The 13,171-nt window shown below is 46.0% G+C and overlaps 1 protein-coding gene across 1 annotated transcript in view; it reads right to left on the minus strand.

The window, feature by feature from the left end:
• The window catches only part of LOC124032458 (dedicator of cytokinesis protein 3-like), a 393,573-nt gene that overhangs the window by 1,314 nt on the left and 379,088 nt on the right, over positions 1-13,171 (minus strand). The window contains exons 15-17 of the mRNA XM_046344862.1: positions 5,043-5,167; positions 4,495-4,687; positions 3,143-3,249 (exon numbers count right to left, since the gene is read on the minus strand). Of these exons, the coding sequence (XP_046200818.1) occupies positions 3,143-3,249; positions 4,495-4,687; positions 5,043-5,167 (425 nt within the window). The remainder of the gene's footprint in view (positions 1-3,142; positions 3,250-4,494; positions 4,688-5,042; positions 5,168-13,171) is intronic.

The following is a 13,171-nucleotide window of genomic DNA, read 5'->3' on the forward strand; positions in this document are numbered from 1 at the left end:
AGGGTTAGTACAGGTGAGAGGAATGGTTAGTACAGGTGAGAGGAAGGGTTAGTACAGGTGACCAGGAAGGGTTAGTACAGGTGAGAGGAAGGGTTAGTACAGGTGAGAGGAAGGGTTAGTACAGGTGAGAGGAAGGGTTAGTACAGGTGAGAGGAAGGGTTAGTACAGGTGAGAGGAAGGGTTAGTACAGGTGACCAGGAAGGGTTAGTACAGGTGAGAAGAAGGGTTAGTACAGGTGACCAGGAAGGGTTAGTACAGGTGAGAGGAAGGGTTCACACAGGTGAGAGGAAGGGTTAGTACAGGTGAGAGGAAGGGTTCACACAGGTGAGAGGAAGGGTTAGTACAGGTGAGAGGAAGGGTTCACACAGGTGAGAGGAAGGGTTAGTACAGGTGAGAGGAAGGGTTCACACAGGTGAGAGGAAGGGTTAGTACAGGTGAGAGGAAGGGTTTACACAGGTGAGAGGAAGGGTTAGTACAGGTGAGAGGAAGGGTTCACACAGGTGACAGGAAGGGTTAGTACAGGTGAGAGGAAGAGTTAGTACAGGTGAGAGGAAGGGTTAGTACAGGTGAGAGGAAGGGTTAGTACAGGTGAGAGGAAGGGTTCACACAGGTGAGAGGAAGGGTTAGTACAGGTGAGAGGAAGGGTTCACACAGGTGAGAGGAAGGGTTAATACAGGTGAGAGGAAGGGTTAGTACAGGTGACCAGGAAGGGTTAGTACAGGTGAGAGGAAGGGTTCACACAGGTGACCAGGAAGGGTTAGTACAGGTGACCAGGAAGGGTTAGTACAGGTGAGAGGAAGGGTTCACACAGGTGACCAGGAAGGGTTAGTACAGGTGACCAGGAAGGGTTAGTACAGGTGAGAGGAAGGGTTAGTACAGGTGACCAGGAAGGGTTAGTACAGGTGACCAGGAAGAGAGGAGAGCACATAGTTGTTACTGTATCACGGATACAGCTGATAGAATGCATCTCTCTGCACCTTTTCTATGGGAATACAGTTGAAGTCAGAAGTTTACATTCACCTTAGCCAAATACATTTAAACTCAGTTTTTCACAATTCCTGACATTTAATCCTAGTAAAAATTCCCTGTTTTAGGTCCGTTGGGAAAACCACTTTATTTTGAGAATGTGAAATGTCAGAATAATAGTAGAGAGAATGACTTATTTCAGCTTTTATTTCTTTCATCACATTCCCAGTGGGTCCGAAGTTTATATACACTCAATTAGTCTTTAGTAGCATTGCCTTTAAATTGTTTAACTTGGGTCAAATGTTTTGGGTAGCCTTCCACAAGCTTCCCACAATCAATTGGGTGAATTTTGGCCCATTCCTCCTGACACAGCTGGTGTAACTGAGTCAGGTTTGTAGGCCTCCTTGCTCACACACACTTTTTCAGTTTTCTATGGGATTGAGGTAAGGGCTTTGCGATGGCCACTCCAATACCTTGACTTTGTTGTCCTTAAGCCATTTTGCCACAACTTTGGAAGCATCCTTGGGGTCATTGTACATTTGGAAGACCAATTTGTGACCAAGCTTTAACTTCCTGACATATTTCTTGAGATGTTGCTTCAATATATATCCAATTAATGTTCCTACCTCATGATGACATCTATTTTGTGAAGTGCACCAGTCCCTCCTGCAGCAAAGCACCCCCACAAGCCACAACATGATGCTGCGACCCCCGTGCTTCACGGTTGGGATGGTGTTCTTGCTTGCAAGCCTCCCCTTTCCTCAAACATACGATGGTTATTATGGCCAAACAGATCTATTTTTGTTTCATCAGACCAAAGGACATTTCTCAAAAAAAGTATGATCTTTGTCCCCATGTGCAGTTGCAAACCGTAGTCTGGCTTTTTATGGCGATTTTGGACCAGTGGCTTCTTCCTTCCTTAGCAGCCTTTCAGGTTATGTTGATATAGGACTCGTTTTACTTTGGATATAGATACTTTTGTACCTGTTTCCTCCAGGATCTTCACAAGGTCCTTTGCTGTTGTTTTGTGATTGAATTGCACTTTTTCGCACCAAAGTACGTTCATCTATAGGAGACAGAACGCGTCTCCTTCCTGAGCGGTATGACGGCTGCATGGTCCCATGGTGTTTATACTTGCGTACTATTGTTTGTACAGATGAACGTGGTACCTTCAGGCGTTTGAAAATTGCTCCCAAGGATGAACCAGACCTTTGGGGGTCTACAATTCTTTTTCTGAGGTCTTGGCTGATTTCTTTTGATTTTCCCATGATGTCAAGCACAGAGGCAGTGAGTTTGATGGTCGGCCTTGAAATACATCCACAGGCACAACTCCAATTGACTCAGATGATGTCAATAAGCCTTTCAGAAGCTTCTAAAGCCATGACATAATTTTCTGGAATTTCCCAAGCTGTTTAAAGGCACAGTCAACTTAGTGTATGTACACTTCTGACCCACTGGAATTGTGATACAGAGAATTATAAGTGAAATAATTTTTCTGTAAACAATAGTTGGAAAAATGACTTGTGTCATGCACAAAGTAGATGTCCTAACCGACTTGCCAAAACTATAGTTTGTTAACAAGAAATTTGCGGAGTGGTTGAAAAACAAGTTTTAATGACCCCAACCTAAGTGTATGTAAACTTCTGACTTCAACTGTATTGGAGATATATATTTGATTCATGAACAATAAATGGGAAATTCACACAAAAAAATAGTAATGTTTGGAAAGCTGATGTTTTGTGGATATGATATGGACAGCTCTCTCCCGTGCCAGTGGTTTTTCATAGGGAATCACCACTACATAGGGAATCACCACTACATAGGGAATCACCACTACATAGGGAATCACCACTACATAGGGAATCACCACTACATAGGGAATCACCACTACATAGGGAATCACCACTATATAGGGAATCACCACTACAGGAGGAATCACCACTACAGGAGGAATCACCACTACATAGGGAATCACCACTACAGGAGGAATCACCACTACGTAGGGAATCACCACTACATAGGGAATTACATTTACATTTACATTTAAGTCATTTAGCAGACGCTCTTATCCAGAGCGACTTACAAATTGGTGCATTCACCTTATCACCACTACATAGGAAATCACCACTACAGGAGGAAAACAACCATGGAAAGAAGAGGCAGAAAGAAGGCTGACCTTGTAGACATAGAGCTCGTGACTCTCATCTGACAGCGTTGTCCCGTCCTCTCTCATCAGTGGTGTGAAGGCAAAGCTAAACAGCTTCTTCTCCGCCTTGTCTTTGGCTGTGGAGAAGAGGATGAACAGAGAGGATGAACAGAGAGGATGAACAGAGAGGATGAACAGAGAGGATGAACAGAGAAGAAGAACAGAGAGGAAGAACAGAGAGGATGAACAGAGAGGAAGAACAGAGAGGATGAACAGAGAAGAAGAACAGAGAGGATGAACAGAGAGGATGAACAGAGAGGATGAACAGAGAGGATGAACAGAAATGATGAACAGAGAGGATGAACAGAGAGGATGAACAGAGAGGAAGAACAGAGAGGATGAACAGAGAAGACGAACAGAGAGGATGAACAGAGAGGATGAACAGAGAGGAAGAACAGAGAGGATGAACAGAGAAGAAGAACAGAGAGGATGAACAGAGAGGATGAACAGAGAGGATGAACAGAGAGGATGAACAGAGAGGATGAACAGAGAGGATGAACAGAGATGATGAACAGAGAGTATGAACAGAGAGGATGAACAGAGAAGACGAACAGAGAGGATGAACAGAGAGGATGAACAGAGAGGAAGAACAGAGAGGATGAACAGAGAAGACGAACAGAGAGGATGAACAGAGAGGATGAACAGAGAGGAAGAACAGAGAGGATGAACAGAGAGGATGAACAGAGAAGACGAACAGAGAGGATGAACAGAGAGGATGAACAGAGAGGAAGAACAGAGAGGATGAACAGAGAAGAAGAACAGAGAGGATGAACAGAGAGGAAGAACAGAGAGGATGAACAGAGAGGATGAACAGAGAGGATGAACAGAGAGGATGAACAGAGAGGATGAACAGAGATGATGAACAGAGAGGAAGAACAGAGAGGATGAACAGAGAGGAAGAACAGAGAGGATGAACAGAGAGGATGAACAGAGAGGATGAACAGAGAGGAAGAACAGAGAGGATGAACAGAGAAGAAGAACAGAGAGGATGAACAGAGAGGATGAGCAGAGAGAGACAACCACTCACTAAGTGTCATATGTACCCCAAAAGGCTGGCCAAAGATGAAAGAAGCACAATTGAAGTTTAACCTCTTCCACTATATTCAAGAGTTGCTGAACATTTACTCTGTAGTTGGCTTTAGAAATGTCTAGCAAGCAGGAGTTGTCAAATGAGTTGTCTTCAGTATAATCTCTAGAACACAGGAGTAAAATATTTTTGTGCAAATTTGATCAGCTGTGTGATAACCTTCCTGTGTTCATACGTGTTAGAAAGTGAGATTTCCTCCACAAAGGTGCAAAGCACTCGATTATCATGACATTACTGATGATCTCTAGACCAGACCGGTACTCACTGGAGCAGTGTCTGAACTCGAAGCGTAGGTGTGACCCTCTGAAGCGGTCTATGGGGATGGGTAGTTTAACCACCTCGGCCCAGCGGAGGCTGTTGTTGTGGTAGAGGACAAAGGAACGGTGTTCACTAATGTGGGGCTCACCACTGCCCAGGCTGATACAGTCCTACAGGAAGACACACACACACACAGGTCATTACACACATGCACGCCCGCGCACACACACACACACACACACACACACACACACACACACACACACACACACACACACACACACACACACACACACACACACACACACACACACACACACACACACACACACACACACACACACACACACGCCCACACGCCCACACACGCCCACACCACATATCATTATTTTAAACTGAACAATAAAAAAACGTACAGATGCAAAGTCTTGATCGCAAATTAAATACACGAAACAAATGTAACGTATTTTGTAGGGTCATCTGACATATCATGGTCGTCAGGGAGAAAATGAAAACGACACCTACCTTGAGCATCTCTCCGTCTGCGTAGAGCACGTAAACGGACACCTCAATGTTCTTCTGGACGCTCTTTCCTCCCCTTTCAAAGTCTCCTCTTTCCAAGGTGAGATACAGGTCGTTACGGATGTCACCTGGGGAGGTTAGACAGACACACAGGTCGTTACGGATGTGACCTGGGGAGGGTAGACAGACACACAGGTCGTTACGGATGTCACCTGGGGAGGTTAGACAGACACACAGGTCGCTACGGATGTGACTGGGAGGGTAGACAGACACACAGGTCGCTACGGATGTCACCTGGGGAGGTTAGACAGACACAGGTCGTTACGGATGTGACCTGGGGAGGGTGGAACAGACACACAGGTCGCTACGGATGTCACCTGGGGAGGTTAGACAGACACACACAGAAACGTCGGTCAGACAACAGAACTCAAATATGTATAATAGTGTATTCTATACCATCTATCGCGTCTGGCCTGCGCCGCTCGAAGCCTTCGCCTCGATCCATATATGCACATGTACATATTCTCATTCACCTCTTTAGATTTGTGTGTATGAGGTAGTTGTTTGTGGAATAGTTAGATGACTTGTTAGACATTACTGCACTATAACATCTGCTAACCATGTGTATGTGACCAATAATCTGCTAACCATGTGACCATTAACATCTGCTAACCATGTGACCAATAACATCTACTGCTAACCATGTGACCATTAACATCTGCTAACCATGTCTATGTGACCAATAGCATCTGCTAACCATGTGTATGTGACCAATAACATCTGCTAACCATGTGACCAATAACATCTGCTAACCATGTGTATGCGACCAATAACATCTGCTAACCATGTGACCAATAACATCTGCTAACCATGTGACCATTAACATCTGCTAACCGTGTGTATGTGACCAATAACATCTGCTAACCATGTGTATGTGACCATTAACATCTGCTAACCATGTGTATGTGACCAATAGCATCTGCTAACCATGTGTATGTGACCAATAACATCCTGCTAACCATGTGACCATTAACATCTGCTAACCATGTGACCATTAACATCTGCTAACCACGTGTATGTGACCATTAACATCTGCTAACCACGTGTATGTAACCAATAACATCTGCTAACCATGTCTATGTGACCAATAACATCTGCTAACCATGTGACCAATAACATCTGCAACCATGTGACCAATAACATCTGCTAACCATGTGACCAATAACATCTGCTAACCATGTGTATGTGTGACCAATAACATCTGATTTGAATTGATTTTGTAATGGTATTGACCTCATGTTAGTCTTCTTTCTAGCCTGTATCATCACTACGTCAGGGCTCCCTGTTTACACCCCCCCATCCCTCTCCTTCTTCACCTCACTGCAAATCATGACCTTTTCCCTGGGTAAACACACACAGATAACTGGCCTGTCTCCACCACCCACTGGATGTGCTGCTACATGCCCTGAACACATTATTGATGCTTTCTATAACCGTTACCAGTTTGCACACACACGCACGCACGCACACACGCACGCACGCACGCACGCACGCACGCACGCACGCACACACACACGTGTACGGAAATGCGCGCGATACCACATTACCACACGCACGCACACACACACACGCATCACACACGCACGCACGCACACACACACGGTAATGCCGGAAATCACGCGCGCGCACACACACACACACGCACGCACGCACGCACACGCACGCACGCACGCACGCACGCACACACACACACACACACACACACACACACACACACACACACACACACACACACACACACACACACACACACACACACACACACAGCTGTGTTGCTCTTCCTACCCCAGGTATTGACCAGTGTCGTCCGGTACGCTCACATTTCTCATGTCTTGGTTTCCAGAGGAAGATATTTCAGACACGACGCACGTTTAAGATGAAAGTTCAAAGGTCATATCTATGGGTGAGTTTAAATCAAGGCTGTATATTATGATGATATGGATCCTAACATGCAGATATTAATTAAAGAGAAGAACTCTCCATAACTCCGTAGCAGAGGCAGAGAATATATCAGTTCGTTGAGATATTCTGCATGCCTACGAAGTTGTTACAAGCCTTTTCATCCTAAAAAAACTCAGTGAGCTTCCTGCTGTTTTTGCACGGTTACTAACCATGAATAATGGAAAAGCTTGGAAGTGGAAACAATGAACCACCGGTGTCTGTAAGAGTAACGGCGTGTCTTAATTTTGTGGGTTATATATCACAGGCATAAATTACTCAAGAAATCTCAACCTGTGACAGGAAAAACTTTTAGATTATTTAGTGATGTATTGAAGACATGGAAGATATATTACTACAGATTAACTACATTCATATTACTACAGTTTATACTGCATATTTACTATAGAACTGTATCTAAGCTGTTAATACTGCATATTTACTACAGAACTGTATCTAAGCTGTTTATACTGCATATTTACTATAGAACTGTATCTAAGCTGTTTATACTGCATATTTACTATAGAACTGTATCTAAGCTGTTTATACTGCATATTTACTACAGAACTGTATCTTATTTGACACAACTGAAGTTCCTTCTGGTTAAATAAAGTAAAGCTACATAATTTCATACTTTAATATTAATGAATATAACAGATATCCGTATCCTCACAGCAAATACAGAGCATCCATATGGCTGTTAAGTAAACCCCGGAGAATAGGCAGAGAGAACGCAAGATATGAAGGTATTGGGGAAAAAAATGTGCTTTCTTTTGCTAACTTACATTCCGACACTATATGAATATAATGGGCAAACTTTATCCATTTGTTTGCTCCACTGCCAGCCACGGATAACACTGTTATCTGAGGGTTTATCCAACAGGGTAGTGTTTATAGTGGATATGAAATGGACTACTGAACACTATTCTCTCTCTCTCTGTCTCTCTCTCTGTCTCTCTCTCTCTCTGTCTCTCTTTCTCTCCCTGTCTCTCTCTGTCTCTCCCTGTCTCTCTCTCTCTCTCTCTCTCTCTGCTTCTCTCTCTGTCTCTCCTCTCTGTCTCTCTCTGTCTCTCTTTCTCTGTCTCTTTCTCTCTCCCTGTCTCTCTGTCTCTCTCTCTGTCTCTCTCTCTGCCTCTCTCTCTCTGTCTCTCTCTGTCTCTTTCTCTGTCTCTCTTTCTCTCCCTGTCTCTCTGTCTCTCTCTCTCTGCCTCTCTCTCTGTCCTCTCTCTCTCCTCTCTCTGCCTCCTCTCTCCTCTCTCTGTCTCTCTCTGTCTCTTTCTCTGTCTCTCTTCTCTCTCCATGTCTCTCTGTCTCTCTCTCTGTCTCTCTCTCTGTCTCTCTCTGTCTCTTTCTGTCTCTCTTTCTCTCTCCCTGTCTCTCTGTCTCTCTCTCTCTCTCTCTGTCTCTCTGTCTCTTTGTCTGTCTCTCTGTCTCTTTCTTGTCTCTCTCTGTCTCTTTCTGTCTCTCTCTGTCTCTTTCTGTCTCTCTCTCTGTCTCTCTCTCTGTCTCTCTCTCTTGTCTCTCTCTGCCTCTCTCTCTGTCTCTCTCTGTCTCTTTCTCTGTCTCTCTTTCTCTCTCCCTGTCTCTCTGCCTCTCTCTGTCTTCTCTCTCTGTCTCTCTCTTGTCTCTTTCTCTGTCTCTCTTTCTCTCTCTCTCTGTTCTCTCTGTCTCTCTCTCTCTCTCTCTCTCTGCCTTCTCTGTCTCTCTCTGTCTCTCTCTGTCTCTCTCTGTCTCTTTCTCTCTGCTCTTCTCTCCCTGTCTCTCTCTCTGCTCTCTCTTCTCTCTCTTCTGTCTCTCTCTGTCTCTTCTCTCTGTCTCTCTTTCTCTCTCCCTGTCTCTCTGTCTCTCTCTGTCTCTCTCTCTGCCTCTCTCTGTCTCTCTGTCTCTTTCTCTGTCTCTCTTCTCTTTCTCTGTGTCTCTGTCTCTCTCTCTCTCTCTCTCTCTGTCTCTCTCTCTCTCTCTCTCTCTGCCTCTCTCTCTCTCTCTGTCTCTCTGTCTCTCTTCTCTCTCTGTCTCTCTCTCTGTTCTCTCTGTCTCTTTCTGTCTCTCTTTCTCTCTCTCTGTCTCTCTGTCTCTCTCTCTCTCTCTGTCTCTCTCTCTGTCTCTCTCTGTCTCTTTCTGTTCTCTCTCTGTCTCTTTCTGTCTCTCTCTCGTCTCTTTCTCGTCTCTCTCTGTCTCTTTCTGTCTCTCTCTGTCTCTTTCTGTCTCTCTCTGTCTCTTTCTGTCTCTCTCTCTGTCTCTCTCTCTGTCTCTCTCTGTCTCTCTCTCTGTCTCTCTCTGTCTCTTTCTCTGTCTCTCTTTCTCTCTCCCTGTCTCTCTGCCTCTCTCTCTGTCTCTCTCTCTGTCTCTCTCTGTCTCTTTTCTCTCGTCTCTCTCTCTCTCTCCCTGTCTCTCTGTCTCTCTCTCTCTGCCTCTCTCTCTGTCTCTCTCTCTGTCTCTTTCTCTGTCTCTCTTTCTCTCTCCCTGTCTCTCTCTCTCTCTGCTCTCTCTCTGTCTCTCTCTGTCTCTTTCTCTGTCTCTCTCTCTCTCTCCCTGTCTCTCTGTCTCTCTCTCTGTCTCTCTCTGCCTCTCTCTCTGTCTCTCTCTGTCTCTCTCTCTGTCTCTCTTCTCTCTCCCTGTCTCTCTGTCTCTCTCTCTCTCTCTCTCTGTCTCTCTCTCTCTGCCTCTCTCTCTCTCTCTCGTCTCTCTCTGTCTCTTTCTCTCTCTCTCTCTCTCTCTGCTCTCTCTCTGTCTCTTTCTGTCTCTCTTCTCTCTCCCTGTCTCTCTGTCTCTCTCCTCTCTCTCTCTCTCTGTCTCTCTCTCTGTCTCTCTCTCTGTCTCTCTCTGTCTCTTTCTGTCTCTCTCTGTCTCTTTCTGTCTCTCTCTGTCTCTTTCTGTCTCTCTCTGTCTCTTTCTGTCTCTCTCTCTGTCTCTCTCTCTGCTCTCTCTCTGTCTCCCTCTCTGTCTCTCGCTGTCTCTTTCTCTGTCTCTCTTTCTCTCTCCCTGTCTCTCTGCCTCTCTCTCTGTCTCTCTCTCTGTCTCTGTCTCTCTTCTCTCTCCCTGTCTCTCTGTCTCTCTCTCTCTCTCTTTGTCTCTCTCTCTCTCAAATGGAAAACAGATATATTATATCAATCTCAACAGTTCCGATACAGAAGAGATTACCCTTAAGAATGGACAAATTGTGAATGCTGTAAATAACAATATGAAGACAGACTGACAGACGAGGTATGCCAGGGATGGTACAGTGAGATAAAATGTGTTGATTCCACTTATGTGCTAGTCTAATATGAATATGAAACACAGACAGTCTGGTTTATGTATCAAGAGGCTAGGTGTACAGCTCGGCTCAGCCTGTATGTTAGCAACATGATGAGATATGGCTGTAATCACACTGTGGATCGATGGTATCGGGTCGTGGTAGATTGGACTCCATTAATAAAGCTGAACTCCCAGGAACTAGCCGTGACTCACATACACACACCAACACACACCAACACACGATTACACACACACACACACAACACACACACACGTACCAACACACACCAACACACACACACATACCAACACACACCAACACACAATTACACACCAACACACGATTACACACAAACACACACACGTACTCAACACACGATTACACACACACACGTACTCAACACACGATTACACACAAACACACACACGTACCAACACACGATTACACACACACACGTACCAACACACACCAACACACGATTACACACATACACGCACCAACACACACCAACACACACCAACACGCACCAACACACGATTACACACACACACGCACCAACACACGATTACACACACACACGCACGTACCGACACACCAACACACAAACACGCATACGTGCGACACACACCAACACACGTTACACACATACACGCACCAACACACCAACACACACCATCACACGATTACACATACACGCACCAACACACACCAACACACACCATCACACGATTACACACATACACACCAACACACACACACACGCACCAACACACACCAACACACATACACGCACCAACACACGATTACACACACAAACGCACCAACACACACCAACACACATACACGTACCAACACACCAACACACACCAACACACATACACGCACCAACACACCAACACACATGCACGCACCAACACGATTACACACACGTACCAACACACACCACACACAAACACACGCACGTGCCGACACACACCAACACACAAACACACGCACGTACCAACACACACCAACACACAAACACACGATTACACACATACACGTACAACACACACCAACACACGATTACACACACACACGTACCAACACACAACAACACAAACACACGCACGTACCCGACACACACCAACACACAAACACACGCACGTACCGACACACACAAACACACAAACACACGCACGTACCAACACACGATTACACACACACGTACCAATATGCACATCAACACACAAGGGTTATTTCAGGGAACAAGGTGTAGCTACGGTCACTAGACACAGGTGTAGCTACGGTCACAAGACACAGGTGTAGCTACGGTCACAAGACACAGGTGTAGCTACGGTCACTAGACACAGGTGTAGCTACGGTCACAAGACTACTACGGTCACACAGGTGTACACAGGTGTAGCTACGGTCACAAGACACAGGTGTAGCTACGGTCACAAGACACAGGTGTAGCTACGGTCACAAAGGCGCAGGTGTAGCTACGGTCACAAGACACAGGTGTAGCTACAGTCACAAGACGCAGGTGTAGCTACAGTCTGGGACACAGGTGTAGCTACGGTCACAAGACACAGGTGTAGCTACGGTCACAAGACACAGGTGTAGCTACAGTCACAAGGAAGCAGGTGTAGCTACGGTCACAAACACAGGTGTAGCTACGGTCACAAGAAGCAGGTGTAGCTACAGTCACAGACACAGGTGTAGAAACAGTCACAGTGCAGGTGTAGCCTACGGTCACAAGACACAGGTGTAGCTACGGTCACAAGGCGCGGGTGTAGCTCTGGGTCACCTACGGTCACAAGCTACGGTCACCAGGTGTAGCTACGGTCACAAGATGCAGGTGTAGCTACGGTCACAAGACGCAGGTGTAGCTACGGTCACAAGACACAGGTGTAGCTACGGTCACAAGACGCAGGTGTAGCTACGGTCTGGAGCACAGGTGTGGGTCAGCTATGGTCACAAGACACAGGTGTAGCTGGTCAGAAACTGTCTGAATGCAGGTGTAGAAACGGTCACAAGACGCAGGCCTCCTAATTATCCCTATAATTTGTTGTGCAAACAGCTGGAGGGCAGGGCTTTCTCCTATAAGGAGCTCCATTTTTATGGAATGGTCTGCCTACCTGTGAGAGGTGCAGACTCAGTCTCAGCTTTAAGTCTTTATTGAAGACTCATCTCTTCAGTAGGTCTAGGAGTGGTCCTGGCCCAGGAGTGTGAAGGTGAACGGAAGGCATTGGAACAACGAACCACCCTTGCTGTCTCTGCCTGGCCGGTTCCCCTCTCTCCACTGAGATTCTCTGCCTCAAACCCTATTACAGGGGCTGTGTCACTGGCTTACTGGTGCTCTTCCATGCCGTCCCTAGGAGGGGTGTGTCACTTGAGTAGGTTGAGTCACTGATGTGATCTCCCTGTCTGGGTTGGCGCCCCCCTTTGGGTTGTGCCGTGGTGGAGATCTTTGTGGGTTATACTCAGCCTTGTTTCAGGATGGTAGAAGTTGGTGGTTGAAGATATCCCTCTAGTGGTGTGGGGGCTGAGCTTTGACAAAGTGGGTGGGGTTATATCCTGCCTGTTTGGCCCTGGACGGGGCCACATGCTAATGACAAATCAATGGCCTCTCTCAGTGCTCCAGCTCCCACAAGCGCCAATCACAAAGATTAATTCATCACAGAACTGACAGAGCACAAACCAGGAAAATGGCGGATGGAAGACAGGGTTGATGCTGCTTCTCATTCGAATGCTGTAATTTTATCTAAACCATCAGGTGTACGCCGACCCCAGCTAAGTAACTCACGCAAAGAGTTAAAGCGCAATTATGTGTTTTATCTCCAGTACTCTGCCATGATTGTCAGTTATGTAGCTGCTCTACTGATAATCTCAGTGCGTCCTTGCTGGGATGACA

Source organism: Oncorhynchus gorbuscha, linkage group LG03, assembly GCF_021184085.1.
Source record: "Oncorhynchus gorbuscha isolate QuinsamMale2020 ecotype Even-year linkage group LG03, OgorEven_v1.0, whole genome shotgun sequence".
Lineage (NCBI taxonomy): Eukaryota > Metazoa > Chordata > Actinopteri > Salmoniformes > Salmonidae > Oncorhynchus > Oncorhynchus gorbuscha.